This window comes from Spermophilus citellus (genome assembly GCF_964194105.1).
Source record: "Spermophilus citellus genome assembly, chromosome: 3".
Lineage (NCBI taxonomy): Eukaryota > Metazoa > Chordata > Mammalia > Rodentia > Sciuridae > Spermophilus > Spermophilus citellus.
Genome location: NC_138184.1, coordinates 81,437,200 through 81,464,212, shown reverse-complemented (window position 1 = coordinate 81,464,212; position 27,013 = coordinate 81,437,200). Strand labels below are relative to the sequence as shown.

At 61.6% G+C, this 27,013-nt stretch overlaps 1 protein-coding gene across 1 annotated transcript in view; it reads right to left on the bottom strand.

The window, feature by feature from the left end:
- The window catches only part of DTX1 (deltex E3 ubiquitin ligase 1), a 29,841-nt gene extending 3,277 nt beyond the window's left edge, over window positions 1-26,564 (bottom strand). The window contains exons 1-5 of the mRNA XM_081285434.1: window positions 26,365-26,564; window positions 24,947-25,886; window positions 10,511-11,192; window positions 498-559; window positions 55-216 (exon numbers count right to left, since the gene is read on the bottom strand). Of these exons, the coding sequence (XP_081141560.1) occupies window positions 55-216; window positions 498-559; window positions 10,511-11,192; window positions 24,947-25,205 (1,165 nt within the window). The 5' untranslated portion in view covers window positions 25,206-25,886; window positions 26,365-26,564. The remainder of the gene's footprint in view (window positions 1-54; window positions 217-497; window positions 560-10,510; window positions 11,193-24,946; window positions 25,887-26,364) is intronic.
- Between the last annotated feature and the right edge of the window lie 449 nt (window positions 26,565-27,013).

Below are 27,013 nucleotides of genomic sequence, written 5' to 3'. Positions count from 1 at the left end.
TGACAAGTCTTAACAAACTAGAGGCCGGGGTCGGCAGGGTTACAGAAGGCGTACTCTTCTTAAGGTGCTTCTTCTTGGTCTTGCGGCACACTCCGGGCACGCCGGGCACGGGCTTGACATCGCTCTTGCTGACCGGCGGCGGGTGCAGGATGGGCTTTGGAGCGCGGGTCAGGCACACTGGCAGCCCCGCCGCACACAGCAGGATCCCCGTCATCCCTGGGGGCGGGGCGAAACATCAGGGGTGGGGCGTCCCCCTGGCCACGCCCACATCACGTATGCCCTTCCTCACTAATGGACAGATGCTCCTTCAGGGCCTCGCCCCCATCACTTGCCCCGCCCCTGACCCCACCCACTGAGCCCCACCCCTAGTCAGAGCCTAGTGCACCCAATACTAGTGGGCGTTTTCCTGGACCCGCCCACCAGCAGCCAAGGGGCGGAGCCATGGGGCTGATGGGCGGAACTGCATCCTTTTGGTCCCCTTCTGGCCTGCAACCCACCTGCCAGGGCCGGATGGACCGGTCCGGTACCATTCAAGTTCTTCACTGGGAGCGCGGGGACACTGCGGGAATAAGAAAAGAGGCGGCAGCTGGACACCAGCCCCCTGACCCCATTAGAGGATCTCGTTTGCCTTGGGTCTCTGACCCCTGGGCACACCCTGATCTCTTGGTGCACGACACCATTCCTATTTTGGGGTGTGGTGTGGTCAGGAGGGCTGCGACTCTAGTGGGATGCTCCCTTGGGCTTAGCTCGGACTCTGCACCCCACAGCCGGCCTCCTCCGTTCCCCTGGTGACTGTGCCCTAAATCCAACTATCAGTGATTTAGCACGGCTCTGATGTGGCTGTACGGAACACTAATACCCATAAAAGAACTCAGGGATAAAACAAATTAGGAAACACTTCTCTCTCTCTCTCTCTCTCTCTCTCTCTCTCTCTCTCTCTCTCGGAGAGTCTTAAGGAGTCTGAGGGCATCCTGAAGGTGCTGGTGAGTCCGTGTAGGGGTACATGGTCGGCAATAGTCCATCCAGGTCTTTCAAAGACATCTGATGATGAATATTCCTTCCACAAAATTCACCAACATCAGTGCTTGGGACTAAGGCAGCCCCTGGGAAAAAGTACCAGAGATGCTTCCGCTTCTCCTGAGCCCCTGCTCAGCCGTGAGCCCCGGTACATCATTCTGCCTCTCCCAATCTGCTTCCCCATCTGCAGCATGGGGTGATGAGGTACCTCCTTTTTTGTTTGCTGTGAGAATTCAATGAAATTCCCCAAGTCCAGAGCCGACACAATTCCTAGCACCCAGTAAAGACTTCAAAGCATTATCAGCATCCTCACCATCACCCACATCCTCACTGTCACCTGCATCCTCACTGTCACCCACATCCTGTCACCTGCATCTTTACCAACACTTCTGGCCAAGGGATTTCTCTGCTGAGCCTCCTCCCCATCTGAGAGAGGGAGCCACAGTAGGAAGGGCTGCTCTGTCAGCCTGGAGCAAGTCTCTTAAACTCTGTAAAGTGGAAGCTCACACTGGGGGGGGGGGGGAGGGGACTGCTGGAGGACTGGGCACCCGCCTGCCCGAATCTTCATGGCTTTAGCTCCGGCTGATGCAGGCGAATGGTGTCCGGCTCTGCTGGGCTTGGAGCTCAGGCTGGACAGTTGGGAAGAGCAGCAGCATCTGAGGGCGGGGGGATTCTCCTTGGGGTGGGGGTGGGGTCAAGAAGGGAGGGGACAGGGACAGCTGAAGCAGGAGCAACAGCCTCTTGGCTGGCCTGCAGAGGTAGGAGCCTGGCCAATGCTGCCTGGTCACTTGTCCCCAGTAGGCACAGTTGGCTCGGGGTTGTTGGCTGGGGTGCCTCTTCAAGCAAATGGTGCCCTTGGCAGGCTTGGGACCACTGTGGTGGGTCCAGAAACAGGCACACACACATCCGCAGAGACACTGTGTCTACATATGCCTGGGAACACACACACACACACACACACGGAGGCACACACAAAACCTCCCAAGGAACACACTACACACATGCACAGAGACACACAAACACTGTCCCAGGGAACTTGTGACAAATTAACATGCACACATACCAGGGGACCCACTTCCCTGCACACAGATAAACACAGATGCTTGAGCGTCAGGAAGCTGGGACACGCTCACACACTACCCCTCGTACACGCAGAAGCTCATACGTACAGACACGCTAACCACTGGGGGGACACAGTTGGACAAGGGAAGCCAGCTCATGCCTACTGGGACAGCCCCTGTCATGGCCACCCCTCTGGGACACATGGAGGACAGGCCCTGGGTCTCCTGGGACCTATGGGGAGCAGATGGCAAATTGGGTGGATGGGCACTTGGCCCTGGCATGAGTACCAGCACCTACAGCCCTCAGGGACTTGCTGTGCACCCATGGAGACGACGGACCCACTCACAGCACACAAGGGACACGCACACACGTTCTCTCCTGCCACACAGGGGGACACAGGTGCTCACACTCTGATCTGCACCCCACGCTGGCACACAGATGCCCAGCACAGGAGGGCCCCCCACCACAGGCACAGTTTGCAGCTTGTGACCACTTGGTCACGCAGGTGGGCTGTAGTTCATCCCAGACCCCTCCTAGGCCCTCCCAGGGCCTGAAAGAGACATCAGGGTCCAGCCATGGAGGAGGTCCTGGGATGATGTTGTCACTGCATACAGCCCCTGAGGATGGCGGGGTGGGAGGACAGGCCCTGGGTGTCCCAGGACCTGTCAGTGCAGGTGGGCGAGGCGCGGTGCCCTGGTTTCCCATCTGCAAGGGGCTGGGTCTTGAGGGTCCACACGGGCAGAGCTCGTGGCCGGTACAGGGGCGAGGGGAGGGCACTCTTCTCCTGGCACCTGCTGGGGCTCAAAGCTGGCGGGGCTGAGGATCCATCTGCCCTTCTCAGGTTGTCACAATCTCCCAGGACCTTCTAGGACTTCTTGCATGCTTTATAGGACAGCAGACAGGCATGTCCCCAGTGCTCCTCATCCTGACTCTGCCCTTCAAACACCTCCCGGCTGGGGTCTGCCCACCCTTCTTCCTTGCTTTGAGTCTCGTGAGAAGAGAACGACCCTTGGATCCAGGACCATCAATCAAATGGTGGACAGAAAACTCTTTAGCATGCATACCACCACCTAGGTGCCCCCCCCTCCAGGGCAGACATCACCAATCCACCCCAGCACTCCTCGAGCTGAGCAGATCCCGTCACAGCCATGCAGTTGCTGCTCTCAATCAGAGAAGCCCAGGGCAGCCAGGGTCTATGGTGCAGACAAAGTCTGGCCCCACTGATGACCTGGCCTTGCTGAGCCTTTGGCCTGGGAGCTAGGCAGGGGGTGCCCCAAGAAGGTTTTAGACCTTGGAGCCCCAAAATATCTGAAAGCCCAGAAAGCCCTGGTTTACGAAAGCCAGTTTGGCCCCAGGAGGGGGCTGTGCGCGCGTGTGACAGCGGGGCGTTTTTATTTTTTTAAGTGTGCCACTGCTGAGCGAGGGGGACAGTCCCAAGGTGGCCCCCAGCCGTCTCAATCTGCAGGCCGCCTTCGAGAACCCTGGGTAGCCCGGTTCCCATGACGCCCAGCGTGGGAGCCGCCCAGGGCCCCCTTTTGATGTGGGACGTGCGTTTCCTCCCGGCAGTGAGAACATCCTCCTGCCTGGACACCACTTGCCGCCGCGGGCCTCCAGAGGGGGACCACCACCACCCCTGCCCTGCCTCCGGGGGGCCCAGCCATCAGGCCTGAGGAATCCTGCGGCCCTTTTGAAATCTGCTCTGGCCAGAAGCCAGATCTGGCTCATCCAGGGCAGGGATGCAGCTGCGGTCACCCTTCTCAGTCCTGTATCAGACCCGGGTGCTCTAGGCTATGGGTCCCTGTGGCTCCCGAAGGGCTCAGAACCTCTCCCCATCACCTGACCCTGTCTCCTCTTCCAACCCTGTTTCCTGTGCACGCACCTGGCACTGCTCCCCTCCTGCCATCCTGGTGTCCCTGTGTCCCTCACCATGACGCGCACATTCCCACCCCAGGGCCTTTGCATGTGCTGGCTCCATGCCCAGGACACTCTTTCTCAGATATCCCCAGGAAATTGCTTGACCCAGGTCTCTGCTCAAAGGTCACCATAGTGGAGTGACGTCCCTGTCTTTGTTTTTACCTTACTTATTTTTGTTTTTGTGTCATAACAATTGCTGTGCATGTCCAGGCCCTGTGCCATCTGGTCTGTCCCTGCCTGTGACCCATCTCCTACCTCTCCACCCTCCACTCCAGATACCTCAGCTGCTCCTCCAGCAGGAGCACAGTCCCTTTACCAGGAATCGTACTGTGTCCTCCGTGAGAAGGAAGGCTTCTCCCCACCCCAGCTCCCAGTGGCTGACTCCTCTCGGATGAATGACACCTGCTGGGGCCCAGCTGTCTTGACCACCTGACTTCCCACCAGCAGATAAGCACCTAGTAGATGTTCAATGCACGCTCCTTGCAGGAGTGGATTCTGTGGGGCTCTTCCAAGCAGGTGACTCACGAGCACGTGCTCTGCTCGGGACACAGTCTCCTTAGACATCCTCTGCACAGGTTTGAAGTGACTCACAGAGTCCCAGAGAGCAATCCCCTACAGCTTCCTGGCTCTGGGAGGTTCGTTGCTGGCATTCATCAAGGTGTCACTAAGGGGCATCTGGCAGGGCAGGCCAACACCTTGCTGTAGGAAATGCTGCCCGGGCAGGGTTTCCATGGCTAGGGTTTTGGGAGTGGCCACCTGAAGCAATTTCTCTTATTATGGATTAGAGGCTGAGGCAGGAAGCTCTGATTGAGGGGGAAAAAAAAAAGTGTCCCAGCCTTAGTCTGGGAGACAGGGATGGGCTGCATCTCGTCTCCCCGCCAAGGAAGAGCAGATGCTGCCCCCTGTGGCTGGAGGCAGTGCTCGGTAGGACGGGAGGATGCAGGGAGACCTGCTTAGGCTGTTCCTCACACAGTTCTCTGCCCATGTCCATCCAGGTACTTCCACCACATGGTTTCCACCGCCCGCCTACACTATTCATCCCTGATTTCCCTCTGCCCTTTGGAGACATCTCAGAGGCCACCATCTGCACAGCCTCTTCTGACCTGACCACAGTGGATTCATATCTATTTCTTCTTTTCACCCAGAAGGACAGTGTTTGTTTTTCTGAGGAGGAAAGCATTTTCTCTCTGTGTGGCTCCACCCTTTTCTCTTCTACCAGATTGTGAGCTGCTAGAAATGTCTGACCCACGACCCACCCTGTGACCCCGGGATTGACACACTATGAAATGCACTCTGGGTATGTTCCAGGAGGGGGGGAGCCAGTTAGGAGCCTGGTCTCCTGGGGGAAGGGGCTGGTGTCCTCAGAAACAGTGATTCCAATTTGAATTTCAAATGTGACTCCACTCCCAGAGACAAGGTGAGAGCACAGACACCAAATCAACCTGGTACACAATACTGCCACCCACCCGGCGCCCGTGGCAGGCATCACCAATCAATCCCAGCACTCCTAACCAATAGGCCGAGATGCAGTTTCACACTCCTCCGGAGGTCACTGCCACTGGGACAGCTGTGTTCCCGAAACCTATTTGTGAGGATTGCAGAGATGGAAGGTGACTTCACCTAGGTCCCCCAGCTGGCGAGTGGAGCAGCAGGCACCAGGTCCTGGGGTTTCTGGGTCAGAGTGCAGGATGACCACACCAGGTTGGTCTGGGACCATCTGGGATCGATCCAGACTCCAGAAGCCTCTGAGCCCCAGAGCTGGGCTGAAGCCTGGGGACATGGACTGTGGGGTGGCTCAGCCCCGGGACGCTGGATTGGGGGCTGTGCCAGTGGGTACATGGCCAGGGGACCACGTGGTCACTCCCTTCGGGTCAGCTGGGGTTCCATCTCTCGCCTGCACCTGGCCCCTGCCCCTCCCCCCACCCCATCCCCAAGACTCCTCACACTCTCTGATGGCCGTGTCCAGCCCCTGCTGGCCTCAGGTTCCTGGCATACACCAGGCAGCTAGCTCCCTGGGGAGCCCTCGGCCCTGGCAGCAGTGGGTGGAGGGGCAGGAGAGCATGTCCATCTGCCTCTCTGTCAACGGACCCCTCCCTCCTGCGCACCTCCTGGAGAGGGATCTCACGGCCACTGGCATCTGGGGATCAGACTTATCCAGAGGCTTGGGGGCTTGGGGTCACCCTCTTTCACCGCTGGTCTCAGGACCCCCCAGCGCTTGGCCAGGTGGGGAGGGAGGGCGGCTGCTGTTCCCACGGCCTGAGTGGCCACGTGGTGCAGTGTGGTGCAGGGGGTGCGGTCTGGCCTCCCAGGGAGCAGGGCAGGAAGTGCCTCAGGTGGGGGCTGGGTGGGAAGCCTCTGGCTGGCCTCAGCCTCCTGGGAGGCAGAGTCACAGCCCCAGCACCAGCTGGGCCAGAAAAGGGGGAGGGGGGAGGCCAGAGGCTGCAGGGACCAGTCCAGGATAGGACTGAGTACCTTTTGGTACCTTTTGGTCTATGAAGACCTTTGAGCCTATTATAGGTAATTCCTGGGAAAGAACTGCAGCAGCAAATACAATCACGGCAAGAAATTTAAACCAAAAAACCAAAAAAGAGGAAACCACCAAAACAACTCCCAAGCCCATCTCTCCACCGTCTGCTGCGTCAGCCAATGGCAGGAGGTCCTCAGCATCCAGAGAGAGATGTGAAAACTTAAAGGGTCCCTCCTTGGCCCCTGTTGGGTTGGCAGTGTACACAAGGTTAATATGGAGGGGAGGGAATGGGCACAGACTTGAGGAGGCAGGTGCTTTGACATGAAGCAAAAACTGAAGACCAGAGAGGGTAATGGTTTCGGGTAGGTCACACAGCAAGACTGTGCTGAAGCTGGGCCCACACTTGGCCTTTGCAGGTCCGCCCCTTCCCTTGGACTCCCTGATACCCTCCGGACCATGGCCCAAAATGGCATGGGGACATGGGTGGGCACTTCAATACCCTGGCTAACTTGGGTTTTCAAATCAGGGTCTTAAGTGCTTGACCTTGAGCAAGTGTCTTAGCCTCCCTGTCCTCATTTGGAAACAGAGATAACAGGACCGGTTGTAGGGGTTTCGACACAGCTGAGAAGTGGTGCGTGTAGAGACTGAAGTCGAGCCTGGGACATAGCAATGCTCAATAAATAGAAACAGGCCGCAGCTGTCCCTCTCCCCACCTCCCACGTGGGATGGAAACTCTGAGTCTGGTTCCCCTGCCCCACAGCTGTGTTCCAAAGTGCTGGACGCTGGCCTGTCAGGAGACAGGATGGATCTTCCCCACCCCTGCATGTCCCCCAGGCCCAGAGGGCCAGCTGGCTCCTGCCCCAGTACAGAACACGTGGAAAAAACTTCCAGCCAGGTGGACACTCTGCCCCCACTGGCTGTGTGACTCTGGGCAGGTTCATCTCCCTCTCTGGGCATGTTCCCTCACTCCAGGTCTGAGGTGGGGGCTGTCTGGAGTGTCCTGTGCCCACTGCACGCTGGTCAGGGGGATGGTGGGAAAGCATCTGCCTGTCATTGGCTCTGCCAACTGCGACTGTGAGAGGTGGTGGCTGCAGCTCTGTTTGTCAGGTGGGGAAACGGAGGCCAGAGAGGCAAAGTCACTTGCCCAAGGTCACCCAACCAGAAGGGTGGGGGAAGGCAGATGGAGGAGCTGAGGGGAGGAGGCTGAAGACAGAGAGAGCAAGCCCTGGACGGCGGAGGGCCAGAGGAGACGCTCAGAGGGTGGGGAGAGGCCGGGGGACCTGGCCCCAGAATTCTCACCCAGGACCTCAGAATGGGGCCCCCTGAGTTCGAGCAAGTCCTCAGGGTGGGCCCTAATCCAGCAGGACTGGTGTCCCTTTAAGGGGAGGAAACTCAGCACACAGTAGGACTTTGTGAGGTCTGAGGAGGAACCAGCCCCGCCCGCACCTCCATCTCAGAATTCCAGTGGCCAGAACAAGAGGACACATGTCTGGTGTCAAGCCATTCAGCCGGGGGCACGGTGTCCCCACAGCCTTGGCCAGCTAACACAGACACAGGCGGAGGGAGGGGGAGGACAGGGGCTGAGGGGGGCCAGGGTGCGGAGGGAGACACCCCAGCCCCAGTTCCTTTACACCAAGCTGCGCTGGCCTTGGTTGCCCTGGCAACAGGAGGCTCCGCGTGGAGGAGGCGGGGCCTGCGCAGCGGGGTGGGTCTGCGTGTCTGCGCTCAGCCCTGGAGGCCCTTGGCCTTTGTGCCCAGGGTCTGGGGTGAGGCTGGGCAGCGTCCGCATTATGGGGAGGGAGGAGGGAGGCCCGGGCAGTGCCCCCCCCCCTTTCAGGCCAATGTCTGAGCTCAGGGAAGGTCAGAAGTAGCATCCAGGGGGACGAAGAGGGGCTGGGAAGGAGCGACCTCAGGCAGGTCCCAGGAGGACCCCAGGGAGAAGGCTTCCTTCCCACCGCCCTCTTGAGCTCAAGAGCACTCTATGGCTCCCGCTGCAGGCAGCACCGACCTCGGGCTCCCTGGAGGCTCCAGGACCGGCTCTGTTACCCCATCTGGAAAGAACCTCAGCGTCCGCTGCCCCAAGGGAGCCTCCAGAACCTTCTGGATTCATTCCTACCCACCCCTCGGCACTCGTCCTGCCCAGGATGCCCTTCCCCCTCTGGCTGGTGCCCCACACTGCAGCCTGCATCCGCCTCACTCCTCCTGCCCTGAGCGTCCAGGCCTTCAAGTCCCCTGGAGATGCACGTGCGTCCCACTGCCTGGAACAGCCCTGCTTCACATCTGCGCCCTCCTCAGAGGTCCTCCCTGACCACCGCTCCCTCTTCCTATACTGCCCTGTCCCCCAGCTCTGCCCTCTCTCCAGAGGTCAGGTCCAAAGACTCCTTTATGGCCCTATGTCCACCTCCCTGGCCATCTGCGTGCTCCACGAAGACACTCACTGCATTGTCTTCTGCAGCTCCGTGGACTCGCGACAGTCCCCATTTGGAGAATTAATACTGGACGAGAAAAGCTGAGTAATTCCCAGCCTGCCCTAGAACAATGGCTCTCAAAACTTTCGTCAGTGACAGCTGGGCACGGTGGCACAGGCTTGTAATCCCAGCGACTTGGAAGGCTGAGGGAGGATCCCAAGTTCAAGGCCAGTCTCAGCAGCTTAATGAGACTCTGCCTCTAAATTAAAAAAAAATTTTAAAAGGACTGGGTGTGGCTCAGTGATAAAGTGTCCCTGGGGTCTGTCCCTAATACAAAGGAGGAGGAGGAGGAGGGAGGGAAGTGGGAGGAGGAAGAGGAGAAGAAGAAGAAACACATTACATCAAAGGCAAATTAATTCTGTCTGGCAGGGGCTTAAGCATGTGCAGAAATGATGCGAATTTTAAGTTGTTGGAACTATGCTACATGCCACTTTGACCTATCCTACCCAATCTTGTCCTTTCTATTCTATTACAAGGAGATTCTGCTGGTGATCCTGAAGGTCATGCACTCAGGTCATTACTGCCAGTCTCCTGGGCTGTCCAAGGCGGGGTACAGATAGAGTTGGCCTTTCTGCCACCTCCCCATCCACCTGTTCCTCCCTCTCTGGCCCAGGCTGAGGACTCTCAGTAAGGAGGGTCAGGCCGGGCCCTCTGCTCAGATTGGGCCTGAGCCCTAGGGTGAGCAACCAGCAGGAGCTCCCTGGCTCCCTGGTCCGGGACTTGGAGCACCTTAGCCCAGGGATTTCCAGACTCAGTAACGACGGGGTTCTTTCCCCATGAACTTCTGTTGGCTCCTGTTGGCAAAGTCAGATTGGACAAGGGAATTCCAGCAGCGGCGCTTCTCTGGCTAATTCGGGGGCAGAGGGCCCGGCTCCTGCTTGCTGGTCTTCCCTGCAGCCCCTCCCAGCCCCTGCGGCTATTCCAAGTCATCCCAGGGTCCCTGGAGCCCAGTTTGAAGACCAGCAAGTTAACCCAAAGTGATGGTGATACTTCTGGTGCAGATTACAGGGAAATATTATGGGCAAGCGGCCAAAGCTTGATTCAGCGAGGGAAGAGCCTCAGGGACTCAGATGGGCCCCAAGGCCCCAAACTCACTAAGACAGCCGAGTGCACACAGGAATCCTAAGGCCTGGGCGCCAATCTCTGCTCTCCCCGAGTGACCCTCAGAAGTCACCACACCTCAGTCTCCCCATCTGTACAATGGGAATGCTGAGTTGTTCAGGGGAATAAATGGGGACGCAGAGGAACTAGCTGCAGAGCACAGAGGCAGCACGGGATTGCCACAGCGCTTGCCTGGGGGGGGTGAACGGCGAGATCTTGGGGAATATTTTGTGATTCAGGGACCTCACCTGTGCCCCGGGGATGGCGAGGATACTCACCTCACAGGTCCTTGTGCAGGAGATACATCCTGGGCAACCCTTTGCGGGCTCAGGTAAAGTTGGACACAGGGTGCATTCTTAAGGGTGCTACATTAATGGCCATTTGCATTGTTACTGCAATCTTGGCTCCGGGCTCTAGTGGGCGGCTGAGCTTTCTCTTGGCCTGCAGTGACACAGCCCCCTCCCCCAGGGCCCCGTCTTACCCGGGTGGGATGGAGGCGCGCGCGCTCACGCTGGTGGTGCGCTGTGGCCCGGGCCGGTTGAGGTTGTTCTGCCCGGGGGTGGGCGCGCCGCTGGGGGCGCTCGGGCTCCTCGGGGGCACCCCGGGGGGCGGCGTGGGTTCCGTGGGGCCGGTGGCGGGCGCGGCCCAGAGCGCGGCGCCCGCGAAGGTGGCGCTGGGGCGCACGGCGAGTGTGCCAGGTGGCCCTCCGGGCGGTGGTGGCGGGGGCGCGGAGGGCGCGGAGGGCGCCTTGCGGCGCTGCGAGGCCAGGATGGCGTTGGAGGCGGCGCGCGTGCTGTTGACCAGCAGGCACTGCTGGCAGGAGCAGGGCTGGCCCGAGCTGGCGCCCACGGGCCATGACTGCGACTTGGGGATGGAGCCCACGGTGAGCGGGTAGGCCAGGTCCAGGCGGCGGCGTAGGCGACGGCGGCGGCGCGTCTGGCGGTTCATCTGCGACATGCTGTTGAAGTAGATGAGGTAGCAGAAGCCGAGCGACGAGAGGTCGAGCCACGGGTGCTGCTTCTCGTAGGCGTTCTGGATGGTGATACAGATGTCCATGTCGTAGGCCGTCCACGCGCCGCCGTCGTTCTCCCACTCCCACACTATGCCCTTGCCTGGCGCCGACGACGGGTCGTAGAAGTTTCGCCGCACAGGTCGCATGGTGCCTGTGATGGGGGAGGGGGCGTCAGCGCAGGGCAAGGCCGGCAGGTGGGTGGGGACTGCCAGCCCTGGTAGGGGTCAGGTCAGGTCAGAGGGCTGGGGGACAGCACCTGTGGAGGGACAGGGGGACTCAGCACAGGTCACCAGGGGCGAGTAACCAAGAGGGGGGAGTCAGCACACGCAGGGAGGGGACGGAGGTCAGCAAGGGCAGGGGACCAGGGCTCAGTATAGACTGGGGGGTCCGTCTAGGCTGGGGAGAGGGAGGCCGAAGGTCCTGCGCATGCTTCTCCTGGCGGGTGGGATGTGAAGCCGAGGACAGGGTGGGAAAGTGAGCCAAGGCTCGGCCCAGGACAGCTGGGGAAGGAAGTCAGCAAGGCCTGGGGGGCCCAGGACAGTGAGCGCCCGGGCCCCAGCCATGCCAGGTGCAGAGGTCCTGGGGGAGGAGGGCGGAGGTGGGGCTGCTCAGACCAGGCAGGACCCCACCAGCAGGGAGCCAGGCCAGGCGTGGAGTGGCATGCAGTTCTTGCCATGAGCTCACTCATTCACTCTCCGGGCTGGGTCATCTGCTCATCTTAGCTGGTGGATCCCGGCCCTCCTCCATTTATTCATTCCATAATTCTTTCCTTCGTTCACTCACATAGCCACGCCTCCGTCCACATAGCCACGCCTCCATTCAGATAGCCACGCCTCTGTTCACATAGCCACGCCTCCACTCACATAGCCACACCTCTGTTCATGTAGCCACGCCTCTGCCCACATAGCCACGCCTCCATCCACATAGCCACACAAACACGCTTCCGTCCACATAGCCATGCCTCTGTCCACGTAGCCACGCCTCCGTCCACGCACCCATGCGCTCCTTCCTTCATTCAGCAATCATTCCACTAGTTGGTCCACACCTGCGGCCACCCATTACGCTTCCCAGTCACACCTGCGCCTATTCTGCAGCCTTAGTTCACACCTTCATCCCTGCACCAGTCACGCCTGCGGTCGCCACCTCCTGTGTGCCCCACATGCTTCCTTCTCTCCTGCCCTGTTCCACTTTCTCCGTGTGATAACACTTTCCATTTTACCCGCTTATCTTGGGTTCTGTCTCCCTCTGCTAGAATGTGACCGCCCCAAGGACAGGGGCTGCCCCTCTGTGGACAGCCATGTCCCTAGCACTGCTCTCAGGAGATGCGGCTGAAGGAGCGGGTGAATCCGTTCGTGGGCGCAGGGTCCGTTTGGGTTGGGCTGTTCTTTTCCCGCTTCAAACCCTGTACCCACACCGGTCTTCTCCATTCTCTCATCCACTTATTAATTTTTTTCATTCATCTCTTTGTCCATTTGTCCCTTCCTTCAACAAACATTTGCTGACTTGCTGCTCTTTAGAGGGCTCTGCTGAGCGCTCCTTCGAAGCCCACGTAAGAGCGACCGGATACTCGGCCAGGTGGGTACTAATGGGTGCCCCATTTTGTAAACTAGGGCACTAAGACTTCACTTCCAGCCAGGGACTGGTCCTCGTTTGCCGGAGCTCTGGGTACTGCCGGAGAGCAAGGCTCCATGGGACACTCTAGGTTAACCAGCGCTCACCCAAGGTCCTGGCTGCGGGACTTGGCAGAGCCTCTTTTGCTGGGATCCTTTGGCATCCGCAGAAGGAATACCCGGCCCTGAAGCCTCCCCAGGCCTCAGGGCCCCATCTTGAAAGTGGGGTGATGTTAATCCATGACACACCCCTGCCCGCTCACAGAGGGCTGCTGGAAGGTGCCCTGTAGGGGTAACCCTGGGGCTGGAAGCAGAGAGCCTCATTTCAAGTCCCGACTTCCTGACCTTCCAACTCTGATCTCCACCTGCCGGGGGCCTGCCCTGCCTGAAATCTTTGGGCTGCTCATTCTTGGACCCACAAACCTTGGACTCCTCCTGAATTTCTGCATCCACCTCCTACGTTCCACGTGTCCACAGCCCGGTCACCTGGCCTTTAAACACGTCCCTCCACACCTGACCATCCCCCCACCTCACCCACCCCACCTGTGCCAAGCCATGCACCTCACGGCTTGGACTTTTGCAGAAGACTCATAACTAGTTTGAGCGACTACCCTTGCCCACTGCCATCTGTCCCCGCATGGCAGCCCTGAGATCCGGCTCAGCCTGTCACATCAGCCTCGGCTTTGCTTACAATCCCCAGCGCTTTGGGCTCCCTGCGAGTAAAAGCCAAAGTCTCTGCTGTGACCTACAAAACCCTGCGCCGTCTGGCTCCGCCGTCCTCTCTGACTTATTACCTCCTGTCCCCTCTCACCGCACGCCAGCCACCCTGTCCTGCTTGCTGTCCCTAAATGTCTCAAGCACTGTCCCTCCTCAGGGCCCTTGCTTTGGTTGTCCCCTGTCTGAATGTGACCTAGCCACGTCCCGGCATTCTCAGGGCTCTTTTCTCCTTCAGGTCTCGGTTGAGACGTCACCGCCCTGGGAAGACCTCTCCAGGCCCTCTAATAAGTGGGCTGCCCTGGGACAGCTGCCTGTCACCTTGCTTTCTCTCTCTCTCCCTGGCTCTTCCCCAGGGCCTGACATGACACGTAACCTGGGGCTCCTTCACTGTGTCCCCTCCAGCTGTCGGCTCCCAAGGTGGGGATCTCAGCTGCTCTGCTCACCTCTGCACCCCCAGCGCCCAGAGCCTGAGAGCTGGGGAGACCGAGGCACAGAGCTGTGGATAGAGAGGCAGGCGGAGGTCATGGGGAGAGTGGCCCCAGGGAATGAGGTCCCTGGGCCCCTGCCATGTTCCAGCCAATCTCAGGAAGACTCCGGCCTCTGGGCCACCCCCACCTGCTGGCTGACTTATTTTAATTGAGTGTTCGAGATTTCTCCCCTGGCGAGGTTCCCTCGGGGCAGGATCGGAAGGGAGCCAACCAGTGAGCATCCCCAGGTCCTCTCTCCACCTGCTCTGGTGCGCTAGTCCCCCTCTTCCAGGGCCTCCGTTTCCCCATCTGCAACAGGAGGGGGTGTGACAGGCAAACCCATGTCCAGAGAGCCTCAAGGATCAAGGTGCTGTGTTGGAGGGGACAGGAAGAGATGGGGACCACGCTATCAAGCCCCGAGCTATCAGGGAGGGTGGAGGCTGTGGGGGGTGGGCAAGAAGCAGCTCAGAAGCCTCAGAGGTGCAAACCCGGGCTCCACACAGAGCAGCGTCCTTATCTGTAAAGTGGGGGTGTTCATACCTTCCCCCAAAGAATTCCCGGGAGACAAGAAGAAAGTTCTTAGAAGAGCACTCAGCCATGTGTGATCACATGACGGTCATCACACACAGCCCCCCCCCCCCACACCTGTTCATCACCAGGGTCCTCTGCGGGCCCACCCCCTCTAGCAAGCCTTCCAGGGTCTCCCGCCATTGTTGGTAAAGCAGCTTTTGAACACTCTTTGCACCCAGGTTAGTTGTTTTTGTTCTTAATCTCCCTCATTGTTATGGCTTCTGGAAAGAAAAGGGTCAGGTCAGATTTACGACTCAGACATAAAGCCTGGAGCAGAGGAGGAGCTTGGGGTCCTGGTGGCGAGAGAGTGGGGAGTGGACCTACAGCTGGGGAGCCTGAGGGCCCAAAGCTGGGCGGGGGCCCTCTGCAGCCAGGCCCCAGCCAGGCCCCGCAGGCTGCTCTGGCCGCCAGCCCAGGCCTCCCTCTCTCCGGGCTGGTCCACCAGCCATCGATTGCCTGCCTGTTTACTGGTAGTTATTAAGGGCTGTGTCCCTGGGGCCCTTTTGAAACCAGATTGGAACCTGGAGAGCAGAGTAATTAGGGCGGCTGATGCCCTCCCCACCGCTGCCTGCCCCTCATCCAGCTCTCCTGCCGTTGGCAGGCTGAGGACCAGAGGACCAGGCTGGGGGGAGCTGGCGCCCTGGTGACCTGCCTGGACTTGGATCTTGAGATTTCCAAGGGAGCGGAGCTGGAAACCCAAAGGCTCCTCTGCAGTGGCCTTGGCCTAGATTTGGGGACAGAACAACGGTCTAAGACGAGGCTGGAGAGGAGGACAGGCATGGCCTTGGGCTGGTGGCCTGAGGCTCGACTGGTCCTTCCAGTCATTCTGTGGGTGTCCTTGAGTGGCCCCCAGCACCTTCCAGCCTCCAGGACACCGGATCCATAAGGAGCTACATCCGCACTCAGGGACAGCGTGTCCAGCGCCCCCTTCGCAGGCCCCGTCTCCCTGCGCCTGCCTTTGAAGTCACTCCCTCCTTCCCTCTTTGGGTTTGAAGAATGTTTGGTCGAAAAATTCCACCCTCATTCCAGCTGAACCCGGGGAGGGACGAGGGCTTTGGTCAAGTGTCAGTGGGAGGACTTGGGGCTGGCCCCCGGGGACAGGGGTGTGGGCGGCAGGCAGACAGGGAGGGAGTGTGGATCAGAGACGGAAGAGTTTGAGGATGAAGAGAAAGGAAAACAGGAAACCCAGAGGCCCAGACAGGAGGCTGAGGGGCAGGAAGAGGCGGAGGCCAAGAGGGCAGAGGTAGGAAGGCAATAGCAACGATGCAAGAGCGGCCTCGCTGAGCCCCTACTATGTGCCATCTCACCCCGCCTGGATCATTCCCATTTTACAGATGAGGAAACTGAGGTCCAGAGAGGGGAGGTCTTGGGAGGGTGAGGGCCGAGGGCTGGGAACAGTGATCCGCCATGAAGGGGAGGCCGGGCTGCACTGGTCTCTGAGGGGTTCGGCTGAGCCTGGTGCTAGCCCAGGTACCCCCACGGCAGGGAGCCCCCTCCCTCAGCTGGCCTGCAGTGGTCAGCAGGCGAGGTTCCTGCCCTGGCTACTCAGTCTCCATCTGATCCCCCCACACCTCGAGGAGGGGAGTGGGCCTCGGCCCCCCCACTCTTGGTCTTAAGAGGAAGCCAGTAGGTCCATGGGGAGGGGGAGGCCCTGAGCCCCCACCGCCTGCCCCTTGGCCTCCCAACCGTTCCTCCCCGGCTGGGCCAGCCTCAGCCACAGGGTCCCCTCCCTCTGGGGGTGGCTTCCCGAAGGGAAGTGATCTCAGTCAGGGGCACCCAGACCCTGGGGGGAAGGGGGCTGAGGGAGGTGGTCATGGGACATCCTGTCAGGTGACGGGGCCGTGGCTGGGAGCGTGCCCGAGGTCCCCACATGCCAGGCTCCACGCTGGCCGGGTTCCAGGAGCTCCCAGGGGCCTGTGAGGTAGCCGTCACCTCAGTCAGACCCCAGGAGGCAGGGCACGGGGGAGGGGATTTAGGGACATAACCCAGGGCCACTTGCAGGTGGCTGGTCTGACCAGAGCCCAGAGCTCAGTGGCCGCTGCCCTCCTGGGTGCGCTCATGCGCCCATGCTCTGGAGGGGGACACCGAGGCTGGAGGTGGTGTGGCAGCATGGCTATCTCCAGCCCCAGATGGATGGTGATGGCCTTGGGGACGGTGGCCTCTCCCTCTGCCCTGGCTGGTATCTGGGGGTGCCAAGGCCTCTCCCAACAGCACCCCTGCCATGGTGAGCCGTGCTCTCCCTCCGTGGTGACGGCTGTGACGCCTGTGGCCGCTGTGCCCGCTGCCCGCGATCAATAATCCCGCGGTGGCCTTCAGTTCTGTGATGGTCCCCCAGGGCTCGTCACACTAAGCCGCGGCCCATTAGCGGCTTCTGCTTGGGATGCTCCCCGGCTCCCCAAGGGCTGCCAGCCAGGCGGGGTGGTGGAGAGGGGCGGTGGAGGGGATGGCGTCCCAGCCTACCTGGGGGACAGCGAAGGGACGCCTGTTCTCAGAGCGGCCTCTCCTGGGAGGCTGGGTGTGCCCAAGGGCCAGGGTGGGGGCTTCCTGGCACCCAGATCTCCACACACTGGATTCTGATGTCCTGGCACAGTGGCGACAGGCCAGAGTGGGACAGAGACGGGGAGGGGACGGAAGGGACAGACGGTTCTCTCCTGCCCCAGCCCTCCGAGCTGCTCCTTCCTGCCAGTGCGACGGCCGTGAACATTAATCCTGAGGAGCCCTCACGGCTCGCAGTGCCTCCTGTATGACCAAGGGACCAGGGGGTTGGTCTCACTTTTAATGTTGTTTTGTACAAAAGCTGAGTGAAACACAGAGAGGGAAAGTGACTTGCCCAGAGTCACACAGCCACCTCGCTGCTGCGCCAGGAGTGGGCTCAGCCAGGGGCTGGACTTCTCTTTACTTCCACCCTCTGGCCTAAGCTACTGTGACCGCTCAGACCACTGCAGTCGCCCAGCTCACGCCCCTTCACCCTGTGATGCAGTCTAACATGGCGGCCAGAGGGTCTTCCACAAACCCAAGTCTAACTGTGGAATTCCTTGGCTCGATGCCCATCAGTGGCTCCCAAGTGTCCTTGTGACCAGCTCAGCTCCCTAGCTCAGCCCTCGAGGTCCCCCACACGCTGTCTGCACGGGCTGGCACTGTAACCACACCTGGACCCCAGCTGTTCCCTCAGGGCACCGTGTGGCTGTGCCTCTGGGTGTCTGCGCCTGCTGTTCCCTCTGGGTAGAATGCTCTTCCACCCCCATCCCCCATTTCCCACTCCATCTTCCTGGCTCAGCACAAGCACTCTGTCCACCCCTCAGCCATCCTTAGGGGGCATCGCTCCCCTGCTCCTCGGGGCTCCCACTGAACCTGGCCCCTGCAGCAGCCCAAGAAGGCACGAGGCTTGGGAGGGTGGGGGATCTGTCTTCCCTCAGGTCCTGTGGCCCCTCCAAGGCCGGTGGCCTCAGCCTGGGGGAGTGACATGGACAAATGTCCAAAACATCCAGAGCCATGACCACAGGATGGGCCTCCTTGGCAACAGGCACGGGAACACAGTCTCCGTCCCCTCATTCAAACCTCCAAGTCGTTACTGAGCACCTACTGCATACCTGGCGCAGGAGAGGCAGAGAGTTGGAAACCTCCCCCCTCCCTCTCCCCACCCACCCTGCTGTCCCCACCCCCGCCCACCCTGCTGCCCACGGCCCAGGCGGGGAAGGGGCCAGAGGGAGAAACCTGGCCCAGGCCACCAAGCCCATTAGAGACGGATCTCGAACCCGGGCCTCCCCATGGCCACTAGGGGCCACCAGGGGCCTACCGCCTCGGCATGAGTGAACCTTGACCCCAAGAACAGAGGCACGGGGGCGGGGCAGCGCTCCCCCCAGCCCTGGGCCAGGACTTCGGGTAGACCCTGGGTCCCCGGTGCCCCTGTGGGAGGGGGACTTGGCAGTGGCTCAGGAGGAGGCCACTCGGCTGGGGCTGGGCTGGGACTGTCCCGGCTGCCTCTCTTGATGGCCTGGTCCTTGGTTCTGCACTCAGGGTGCTGGGCTCTGGGTCCCGCTGCCAGCCTCCCCTGCACCCCGTCACCGTCTGCCACGGCAGCCTGGGCAGAGGGAGGTGGCAGCCTGCAGTAGCTCCAGAGGGACCGTGGAGGAGCCCAGAGAGGGACAGGCCCTTGGCCAGGGTGACAGAGCAAGGGCACAGCCGCGTGGGACCTGCAGGAGACAGTCCCCCGCCTCGCCGCTCCTGGGGCCCCGGGGTCGGAAACGGCTCCATACCCCGGGGACTCCCTTGGTGCTTGGCTTCCTGCATCGCCCCGTCACCCACCAGCACAGCGGTGCCCACCTGTCTCTTGTGGCATTCCTAGGTCTGGGGCTGGGGCTGGCACACAGTAGGTGCTCACTGAACTCCTGTTGGCTGAACGCTGACCGCAAGGCCACAGGATGAGGTGTGGTTGGGTCCATATTCCAGGTAATGGAGGCTCTGGGAGGGAACGTGGGTCACCGCCCATCACAGGTACCCCCTGCCCACCCCCGCCCCATCCCTAGCCAGTGGCCAGCAAGAGGACTCAGAGTCTGACCCTCCTCGCCAGCAAGACCCCCTCAGGCACCCCGTCCCAGGGTTTGGCCCCCATCCCACTCCAGCCTCAGCCCCTTCTCTACTCTCCTCCTGTCCCCTCCCTCATCTCTTGGGCAGACTCCACAGCTCCCTGGGAAAGAAGAGGCTGGGGGAAGAGGCTCCCCAGCCTCTTGGGGATGAGGGATGAGGCTGCGGGAAGAGGCTGGAGGCTGGGGCTGGGGAAGAGGCTGGGGTGTGGCTGGGGGGCAAGGCTGGGGACAGGTGAAGGAGGAGAAGATGGGCGCTGAGAGGAGCCAGAAAGGGTGGTGACCCAGAATCCACCCCACTCACAGCCTGGCAGGTCCCCGTGGCGCTGTCCAAGGTACCGCGCACAGGGGGAGCTGGCGAGGGGCTGTCCCCTGAGCTGTGGCCCTGGGTGTGCATCTGGGACTCACCGTGGGGCCTGCCCAGCAGGCCGCGGTCCCCGCCTGTGCCCCTGCGTCACTGTGCGATACGGGGAGAGCCTGTCAGCCCCCCTCCACCTGCACCAGGCCCGTGATGCAGCAGGCTGGTCCTGCAGTGTGGTGCTGGGTCCCCAGGGCCTGGCCACTAAAGGGCAGCAGCTGGCAGCCTCGCCTGCCAGGTCCCGTGGGTCCCAGGAGGCCGCCTCTCCCCAGCCTCCATCACGCGCCCTCTGACCCAGGCCTCTGCTCTCCGCAGGATGCGCTGGCGCTGTTCCCTCCCCTGGGAGCTCCTCTCTCGTTCCACCCACTGAAGCCCTCACCTCGCGCCCAGGCGTCCTCCTACAGGAAGGCCACTCAGCCCCCGAGCTCAAGACCACCAGACCTCTCCAGTGAGGAGAGGTCCTCCTCCCAGAGCGGGAGTGTGTGCGTGCTTCCCACACTATCTCATTTAATCCTCACTGCAACCCTCTTGGGTAGGGACTGTTCTTATCTCCATTTTACACAGGAGGAAATTGATGCTCAGAGAGGTTTAGTGCCTTGCCCACAGTCACACAGCCAGCAAGGAGCCAGGTTGGAATTCGGGTCTTTATCTGCTGGCCTCACAGCAGCACTCCATTAAACTCTGAAATTGACTTAATGTTCCTGGACTCTGAAGACCCTGGCCCAAGACCCCGCCCAGGGTACTGAGCAGGCACCAATGACTTTTAACTGGACGTGATGATGAACTTGTATCAACAGAGGCTCCCAGAACTGGACGAGTGGCCGCGAGCCAAATGGACAGGCCTGACATGGGGGGACATAGGCATTGTGATTGGGTGGCGGGAGGTGCCCAACTATTAGCTGGATCCATGGCCACCAGGAGCCGGACTCTCCCTGCCCACCCCCCACCGCCAGTCCTAGTTCCTCCCAAATTGCCTGCAGAGGGTCCCCAGGGGTCCTGTACCAGGGAGCTGGGCCCGGGGGCCCCAGGGTAGCTCTGGCTGTGCCTGCCTTGGTTCAGAGCCTGACAGCCCTGGAGAATTCCGAAGGCATGAGCGGAAGGGGCTCTTTCAACCTTGGCACCTGCCTTCTGTCCTGGGGGACTGTCTGGGAAGCCGGGGCTCTGGAGAGGGATTGGCAGGCTGTGTAACCCTGGGCAGGTCACTCACCCTCTCTGGGTCTCAGTCATCTCCTCTGGAGTCTAAGTTCTCAGGTACTTTCCCTGAGAGCACCCCACTCTCTCCTGGTAGCCCTACTTGGTCTCCAAAGTGCTGGGCAGAGACCAGGGCTGAGGGGGGCACAGGCTACGGGGCAGGGACGCGGCTGAGATATGCTGAGACCAGCCCCCATCTGCCACTCCTGTCTGACAGTCCTGAAGGCCAGGCGCTCCAGGTTTGGGGCCTCCTGCACAGGATATGGACAGTCCCCCTACTGGCTGCCCCTGGCCTCGCTGTCCCTTCTGAAGAATGGGCGAGAGGCCGCTCAGAGATCAGATGGTGCCCCCGCCTTTCCCTGGCCACAGGAGGCGGGAGCCCTCTGAGAGCCTGGGGAAGAGGCTGAGTCACCCCTCCGTCTCGCCCTGTGGGGGAAATTCAGAGTCTGGCTCAGGCCCTGCGAGGCTACGCCTCCATGGTGGGATGCCACGCCCCCTGGGGAAGCCCACTCCCCCTGGGGGCAGAAAGCCCCGCCCAGGCCTTCCCCCCTGCTGGGGGCGGGGCCTCACCAGGGCCTAAGGCACCAAGCTCTGTCCGCAGGGCCAACCCCTCCGGTGGCCTGTCCCTCTGTGGCCATCTTGGTGTGTCCACAGACAAAGGAAGAGGAGGACAGCTCTGGGGGCAACTGAGCAAGCGTCTCAGCAGGAGTGTCCCCAGGATGGACCCCTCCTGCAAGCCAGAGAGTCTGTCCCCGCCTGCCTCTGGCTGTGCCCTCCAGCCCTTGGCCTGGGTCACCTCAGTTAGCCCACCCCATCAGCTGGGCCCAGTCACAGCTCTGTCCCCATGGGGGACTCTGCTTCCAGGGCTCCAGGCCTGGGGACCTCAAAGGGGACCCCTGCCCCCAGCAGGGGAAGGGGAGCAGGAAAACAGCAGCCCTACCGGCAGGGCTGTCCCCTGGAGCCCAGCCTGATGCCCGGGTGTCCTTCCACTGCCTGAGAAGGGGCAGGGACAGGGCGTTTGTGTAAGTGGCAGACCACCCGTCTGGGCCTTGCACACATCTGTACACCTGCGGGAACTCTGCATGCGCCACCAGGCACATCTGTGCCACGGGGTGTCCCCGGACACCAGCGCTGTCTTACCTTGTGGGCACCTTATGAAAATATTAGAGGTCAGGGGTCACCGACTGCAGCCTGGGGGTCAACCCACCCACCGGCTGCTTCTGTATACAGCTCAGGTTCTGAGAATGGTTTTTAGGATTTTAAACAGTTGAAGATTAATTCATGAGCTGGGAAGAGAGGAAATTCAGATTTCAGTGTCTACAACCAGTTTATTAGGACGCGGCCACTGTCTCTCATTTGCATATCATCCTGTGACTGCTTTCAGGGTTGAGTAGTCACAGGAGACTGTTGGTCCCACAGGCCAAAAGACTTACCATCTGCCCGACCAGAAAAGCCTACCAGCTTCTGCACTAGGGTCCCAGAAACACCAGGCCCTGCTCATATCTCTGTCCCCGCAAACGGAAAGTTTAGCTTCAACGAGCTTAGGGAGAATTTCATAAATAGCAAATCTAGATGCAAGCCTTGTGCATTTCAGCACACACACACAAGTTTTGGGTTTTACGGTTTTATGTTGGTGTTTGTGTGATACAAACTTTTCAAGGCTTAGAGTCTCTTCCTCAACTCTCTCACATGCAGTGTGGACACAGGGTAGGTCCACACCATGGGCCATTAGTTGATGTTCATGGGATCAAATAGACTCGGTGCTCTCTGGCAATCCAACCACCTTGCTAGTGGTCGGGTGATCTTGCCCATTTCGTAGATGTGGAAACTGAGACCCAGAGAGGTGATGACACCAGGCTAAGGCTGCACAGCTGGTCAGAGCAGAGGGGAACCTGGTGCCCGGGGTACTGCCGGCTGGTCCGGCTCACCCTTGCACCGTGACCAGTGAGGTCAAGAGGTCCCTTCTTGACGTGGCTCTGCTCCTGGGTGAAGTGGGGCGAAAATCTACAGCAAGTCTGCTGCGGGGAGGCAGCCTGCCTGTCCCTCCAGCAGATTTCCGGGAATCCTAGGTCCCCCACCAGCTCCAGCGGGTTCTGGCCAGCCTCCCTCCCTGGGGGGTCTTGGCAGGCACCCAGGAGCCTGCAGAGAGATGAGTGCTGTTTTTCCCTTTTCCTGCAAACAGGGGCAGGTGTGGGGTGTGCAGCCCGGGGGGGGCCTGGGGGTGCAGGAAGTGAATGGGGCTGGGCTCCTGGGGCAAGGGGGTGCTGTAGAGAGTGGGGGCCTGCTGAAGGAGGCAGCTGGGGAGTCTTGGGACCCAGGAATCCAGGCAGGGGTGCTGCAGAGAGAAGGGGAGGGCTTGGCCACAGGAGGCTCTGTCTCTGCTTCTGAGGACCCCAGCCCCAGCCCCAGTCAGGCCTGGAGGATCTCTCGCCTGCACTGGCTGAGCGCCTGCCAAGGGCCCAACGACCAAGAAAGCCGCTCCCTCCACTCAGGATAAAGGTAGTAGGGCTTGGGAAGCCCAGCACTTCCCACTCCTCCATCAGGGCCTGGGTGCTCCCCCGGAAGAACTGCACGAGGACTGGAGGGTGACTTCTCCTATGCCCCTGTCACAGGGTCCGGGTCTGAGTGTCTGCTCCTTGTTCAGGCTTCATCTTGCACTCCAAACACAACTGACCCGAATGTATTCTGCTCCTGCTCACCCCAGGACCTTTGCATTGACTGTTCCCTCTGCCTGGAACACTGACTCCTTCTTCTGACACGGCTTCCTCAGACTGTCCTTCCCCGAGCACCCCTGGACAGGTTCATCCCATACGGTCAGACCTGCGGCTGACTATCTGAATGGTCATGTGTTTGCCTGCTCCTTGGCTATCCGGGGACCTTCCTGGTAGGTTTCCCAGCCTTGCTAAGGACCTGCCTGGCTTCTTGCTGTGGCCCAGGGTTAGCACAGAGCCTGACACCTGACCAAGGACCACAGGACAGAATGCGAGAATGATTGGCGCGACCTGGGACTGCCGCTGGAGTTATGGAGACAGAGACCCAGAGATGCCACCTCAGTAAGCCATTGCTGAGGGTCCCCTGGGCTCCTGGGCTCGGGGAGCACGCTGTGTGTCCTGCAGGGATCTGAGCAGTGCAGCCCAGCAGGACTTTCTGCATGGACGGAGTCTGCACTGCCCCCTACAGAAGCCACCAGGGCTCCTGAGCACCCAGAGGGTGGTGAGTGGGACAGGACTGAATTCTAAGTTTTCCATCACCCGGCCACAGCTCAGGAGGCAGCCGCACGTGGTGAGTGGATAGCGTAGGGGCGGCCTGGCTCTGGAGAGGAGGAGAGCATCCTATCGTCCCCAAGGTTGTTACACACGGTTCTGTCACTCAGGGATTCACAGGCGCTTCCCCAACCCCCACCAGCAGCTCGCCAGGGATTCTCTGGCAGCCTCTGAGAAGCAGGATCTCGCCACTGCCCTCCGCCTGCCCAGCTCGCTGGAGACCCTTGGGTAGCGGCTCCAAGAGCTCCCACCACAGTGACAAATCCGGGGACCAAGAGAGCAGGACCATCTTTGTCACCATCCTCACTGGTCACATCACCACCAAGCAGCACGAGCATCAGCACCGTCACACCACTCCTGATACGATCAACAACACGCTGGGCACTGCCACCCACGCCATAGGGCCACTAAGGCCACCATCAACACCGTGCCCTCCATCCTCAGCACCTGGCAGCAGTGCTCAGAGCTCTGCACCAGGACAACCACCAGCGTCACTACCGCCAGCTGATCCCACCATCAGATCCACCACCTCCGTCGTTGTGTGACAACCCCCTGCCACCACGAGGGCACCTCTGGTACTCGCTGCTCCCTCGTCACCCCCCCAACACCGGCTCCCCTGTCCCCCAGCAATGACCACGGCTGTTACCATGCCTCAGCACCATCCACACTTGCAGCCAGTGTGCCAGGCCCGCCAGGGGCCCTGGCTCGGGGCCTGCTGCCGGGCTGCACAGCCAGTCTGAGTTTGAATCACTCAGCTTCTGGGACCCTTGTTTTCCTCATCTGTGAAATGGGACTAGTAACTAGAATAACAGGGCTGCAGGGGGTGGGAGAAGGGACACCCAGCGAGGCCAGGTGTGTCCAGTCCTTCTTCCTCAATGACAGGGCGCTAAAGCTCCCCCAGGGTCTGTGCTCAGATCCCTCCATGTTTCTTTGTTCCTCACTCAGCCCTGAGAGAGGGTTCTGTCCATTTTGCAGATGAGGAAATCGAGGCGGTGACAGGAGATGCAACCTGCCCTAGTCCCCCAGCTTCTGCTGGGTTGCTGCCTGGCCCTTTTCCTGGGGGATCAGCAGGTTTGGGGGTCCCAGGCCCCCCTCTCAGGGCCTCAGGGTGGGATTGCAGCATTGGGCATGGAGGGGGCTGCTCACCTGTGTCCTGGCGGAACTGGTGCATGGACTGCAGGTCGATGATGTAGGGCACCAGCTGGGCATCCACCTGGCCCAGGACCACGGAGCCGCGGGCGTCCTCCTTGAGCACGTTCTCGATGTGGTGGCACACGGTGGCCGTGTAGGGCCGCCAGCGGCTGTGCTCGTTCAGCCACTCCCACACCACCACCCGGGCCACGTTCTGCGGCGGGAAGCCCAGCCCGCTCCCCGGCACCATCACGCCCTGGCCTGGCCTTGACATGGCCGCTGCTGCCTCTGGGGCCAGGTCCCCACACGGGTGGCCCAAGTCCTCCTGGGCCCGGGAGCTGGCGGGGAACTTCGTCTCCCGAGGGGTGGCAGGATGTGGGCCCCTCTCCGCGGCCCGGAGGCCTCAGTCAAGGGGACTTGGGGCGCCACGCAGGCTCTGAGGACCCCTTCCCGGCTGGCAGTCCCCGGGCCCGAGGGCCCAGGCAGGGTCCTTCTCTGCGGGGAGGGTCCCCCGCGCCGGCGATCGAGGGAGGTTGGGAGGCAGCCGCCTCTGCTCCAGGTCCAGCCTCCTCCCTGAGGGCCTCGCTCCTCTTCCTCCCGCCACGCAGGGCCTGTCTGTCGCCCGAGCCCGGGCCCAGCCTGCTGCTCCCCGCGGCGCTCCGCCAGCCTCTGCGCCCCGACTGCGTCCCAGGCGCGGCGCCCGGCTTCGGCGGGGCGGCTCTCCCGGCCTCGGGCCCGCCCCTCCCGACGGTCCTGTGGAAGGGGACGTCCGTGTCCCCCACGTCCCCTCTCCGCGTCGTCCGGGAAGGCCTCGGTGGTCGCAGGACGCCCAGGGCAGGGATGCGGCGCGGACCCGCGGCCGGTGCGCGCGACTGGCGACTCCGGAGCTGGGCAGGGGACCCGGGCCGAGGGGGCGGGGGCCCGCGGCACGCCCCACCCCACTGGCGCTCGCGACCTGCGGGACACAGAGGGGACAGGGCCCTTTAAGAGGCGAGCGCGGCCCCCTCCCCCTTCCCGGGAGCGTCGGGCGCCCGAGAACAATGGGGAGGCGCCGGGGGCGGCGGGGGCTCCGGGGTCGGGGTCGCGCCTCCCGGTGCCCCCGGGACAGGCCCCAAGGGGGAGGCCGGGGCGCGAGGTCCCGGATCCGCCGCCCGCAGAGCCCCCTGCGATGCCGGCGTCGCCCCGCACCCAGGCCCGCGCCCGGCGGGGACGCGGGGGGCGCAGGATGCGGGGTGCGCGGCGGCGGGCGCGGCCCAGGGCCCCTCGGGGACCGCGGCACCGCGGGTGCCAAGTTGCGAGCTGGAGGTCGCGGCCGCCGCCCCGGAGCAGCCCCGTCCCCGCCCGACCCGGCCCGCGCGGACCCCGCAGGCGCCGGGGGTGGGTCCCCTGCGCCCAGCGTCGCCCCGCGTCGCCCCGCGTCGCCCCGCGCTCACCGCCTCTCCTCCGCCTGGTTCGGCTCCGCTCGCGCCCAGCGCCGCCGCCTCCCGGGCTCCCCCGCGGTCCCGCCTCCGCGCCGGTCCCTCCCCGGCCCTCCCCGGCCCTCGCCGCCGCGCGGACACACTGCCCCGCCGACCGACCGACGGACGCAGGAGCCGCTGCCGGACGCCGGGATCCCGCGGGTGGGAGGCGACGGCGACCGCGGCCGCGCTCAGGAGGAAGGGGGAGGGGGCGGGGGAGGAGGAAGGGGAGGAGACAGCGCAGCCCGAGCGCCGCCAGCGCCACACGCGAGTCTGGGGCGCCCCGCATCTCAGCTAGGCCCGCGGGGACCCCGCGAGGCCGCCTGCGCCCAGGCAGGCGAGACAGGGAGCGGGGTGGGGAGGGGTCTCCTGCTTAACCTCTTTGTCATCTTTGCATTCCAGCCACCGAGTCCAGGGCCTAGCACACAATAGGTGCTCAATAAATGCTTGAATGAACCAATAAGAGACAATCTAAAGAAAGCTTTGGGGTCCCCTGGGTGTCTTCTTTCACTACAGTGGAGGTGGGGGGAAGAGGCTGGCAAGGGCCCTATGAGAGCCAAATGGAACCATGGCGTCTGAAGTGCATGGACAGGAAGACTGAGGCTCAGAGAGAGAAAGACACAGG